The following is a 3,029-nucleotide window of genomic DNA, read 5'->3' as shown; positions in this document are numbered from 1 at the left end:
TATACACGCACACACACACACATATATATATATATATATATATACAAGGTATATATATATCTGTAGATTTCGATATGTTTATCTAAAGACTTGTATATATATATATATGTATGTATTTCTATATATTTGTACATATTTATGTATATTGATATGGATTAAAGATCGTGGCTCCTTGTATTGTCTAGTTTACAGCGGATATCATGTTATATATAGGGCCTCTTTGCGTACAGTATCGTCGCATTCGAACAGTCGAATATCCGTAACCCTGGAGGTATGTACATATACTCGCTCGAATATTATTCGAGTATACTTGAATGTACATATACTCGCTCATATATTATTCGAGTATACTGTCTTGGACTATTGTAGGTATACAACCAGCTGTAAAGAATATACTTGTTAGTCAATCAAAAAGCACTCTAGTATAATCTCACCATCTGATCACCATACAATTCTGTGGCACCTCATCACATCAATGACGAATCTCCGTGTTCGCAGGTCCACCGCTCGACCTACCTCAGGACATAACGCCAAAGCTTCTAGAGGCTCTGTTGAATCAGTTGTTAGAAGCCGAAGAACCCGACCGAGAAAGAAACCCGTACACATTCTACATCAATGATCAGGAGTTGGTGACAGATGTGGGGACGCATATCGAGAAGCACATGGAGGATAACGGGTATGTTAACGGTTTGGATATGCGAGCTCAGCTTGTTGGAAACCACATCTAACTCTATTTGTGGGCAGTGTATTGTTTTCTTGCATCTGTAAACCGCTGAGGTACAGTGGTTTTGGTTTACGGATTCGGGTGAGGGTCATGAAATAGATGTACAGATAAATAGCTCCATGCGATGGAAAGCGACCACGTACCAACACCAATACATAAAATATGTCATCCAACCCATTATCGTGTCACCTAGAATTGGGTTTTAGATACAACGGTCGAATCACTGGTGTCACGTATGTATAGGTTTGCTGAATGTATCTTCGACACCCCCACAGACACGTCCTGTCAAAGTACGATGCGACTTACGTATACTATGGGGCGAGTACTACTATCCCACTACAAAATCAGGTAGATGTAGTTATGTATATTATACTGCCCAGACACAGCACAACGTCCGCGTAGAAAGCAATTCCCCTTGACTTTATAGTTTCACCGGGTATGCTACCCAAGCAGCAGATCGCCATACAAACACTCTTTATTATGACCTGACTCTGTCAATGTACGATGCGACTTACGTATACTATGGGGCGAGTACTACTATCCCACTAACAAAATCAGGTAGATATAGTTACGTATATTATACTGCCCAGACACAGCACAACGTCCGCGTAGAAAGCAATTCCCCTCGACTTTATAGTTTCACCGGGTACGCTACCCAAGCCGCAGATCGCCATACAAACACTCTTTATAATGACCCGACTCACTCACTCTTTACAATGACCTGACTCTCTCGTCCGAATACAGCGAACAGATCATCGACATCACCTATCGTCCACAGGCCGTGTTTAAGGTACGGGCTGTGACGCGGTGTGCCGCCACTATCCCTGGACACGCAGAGGCTGTGCTGCAGGTGCAGTTCTCACCCGATGGCAAGCGATTGGTGAGTGGCAGCGGAGACACCACAGTGCGCTTCTGGGATATAGGAACGAATACACCGCAGTATACATGCAAGGTACGTAGCGGTTTTATGCATGCAAGGTAGCTGGTGGGTTTATGCATGCAAGGTAGTTGGTGGGTTTATGTATGCAAGGTAGCTGGTGGGTTTATGCATGCAAGGTAGCTGGTGGGTTTATGCATGCAAGGTAGTTAGTAGGTTGTGCTTATGTGTATTGTACTGGTTTACGGACGTGTGGGTGTCACAGGTGCAGGCTACATTTAACGTGACAACATATGGTGGGTGGTAGTGAAGAACAACAATTCACGTCTGCATAGTAGGAACCATCGTACATGTCATTGTGGCAACATGAGAGCGGGTGCGTGTCTGTGAGGGTTGGTGTGTGTAAGGCTTTGGGCTCATGCCTTTTATAGGAAAATGTATCCCTTGGCTAACCGGTGTGGTTTGATGCTGCCAACTGTAGCTTCATCAATTGTGGATTTGTTGACTCATTTCGTTTTTTCTTCGGTTCGGATTACTGGTGGACGTTTAAACGTCTCTACGCGTGGTGTACCTCAGGCACAGAACCGCCACAATGCGTATTTGACTTTAAAAGAGGGCGTGTGTGTACAGTGCTGGCTGCAGTGATTCGTACGTATATAAGCATTCAACGCTTTCATATCCATTCACGGATGATTATTTCAAGAGAGTGCTTGTGTGTACAGTGCTGGCTGTATTGATACGTATGTATATAAGCATTTAACACTTTCATATCCGTTCACGGATGACTATTCTAAGAGGGTGCTTGTGTGTACAGTGCTGGCTGCATTGATTCGTATGTATATAAGCATTTATCGCTTTCATATCCATTCACGTGAGACCATACCCATGGTTGCTAAGCAACCCCATGTATCCCGAGCTAAATGTCCAACCATCACCATGCACGTTGCTACGTACAGGGACATAAAAAGTGGGTGCTCTGTGTGGCGTGGTCACCGGATGGGACCCGTGTGATGTCCGGCGATAACGACGGGAAAGTCATACTGTGGGATGCTGCCACCGGCAAGCGACTGGGCGAGAACGGTAGGTTATAAGGATATGTGCTCGTCTGTTGCCAGTGAAGTTATAAGTGTGTGTTAGTTTGATGCCAGTGAAGTCATAAGTATGTGTTAGTATGATGCCAGTGAAGTTGTAAGTATGTGCTTGTATGATGCCAGTGAAGTTGTAAGTGTGTGCTCGTATGATGCCAGTGAAGTTGTAAGTATGTGCTCGTATGATGCCAGTGAAGTTATAAGTATGTGTTAGTATGAAGTATGTATTAGTATGATGCCAGTGAAGTTATATGTGTGTGTTAGTATGATGCCAGGGAAGTTATAAGTATAGGCAAGCGACTGGGCGAGAATGGTGTATCTTCCGTGGGTGTGTGGCTAG

At 44.0% G+C, this 3,029-nt stretch overlaps 1 protein-coding gene across 1 annotated transcript in view; it reads left to right on the top strand.

The window, feature by feature from the left end:
* SARC_08987 (notchless protein like 1) overlaps positions 1-3,029 on the top strand; it is a 9,429-nt gene that overhangs the window by 1,114 nt on the left and 5,286 nt on the right. The window contains exons 2-4 of the mRNA XM_014297015.1: positions 499-676; positions 1,469-1,676; positions 2,558-2,681. Coding sequence (XP_014152490.1) covers positions 499-676; positions 1,469-1,676; positions 2,558-2,681 — 510 coding nt within the window. The remainder of the gene's footprint in view (positions 1-498; positions 677-1,468; positions 1,677-2,557; positions 2,682-3,029) is intronic.

The sequence above is a fragment of the Sphaeroforma arctica genome (assembly GCF_001186125.1).
Source record: "Sphaeroforma arctica JP610 unplaced genomic scaffold supercont1.866, whole genome shotgun sequence".
NCBI classification, from domain to species: Eukaryota; class Ichthyosporea; order Ichthyophonida; genus Sphaeroforma; species Sphaeroforma arctica.
The sequence above is the reverse complement of the archived record's forward strand: the minus strand, read 5'-3'. Positions and strand labels throughout refer to the sequence as shown.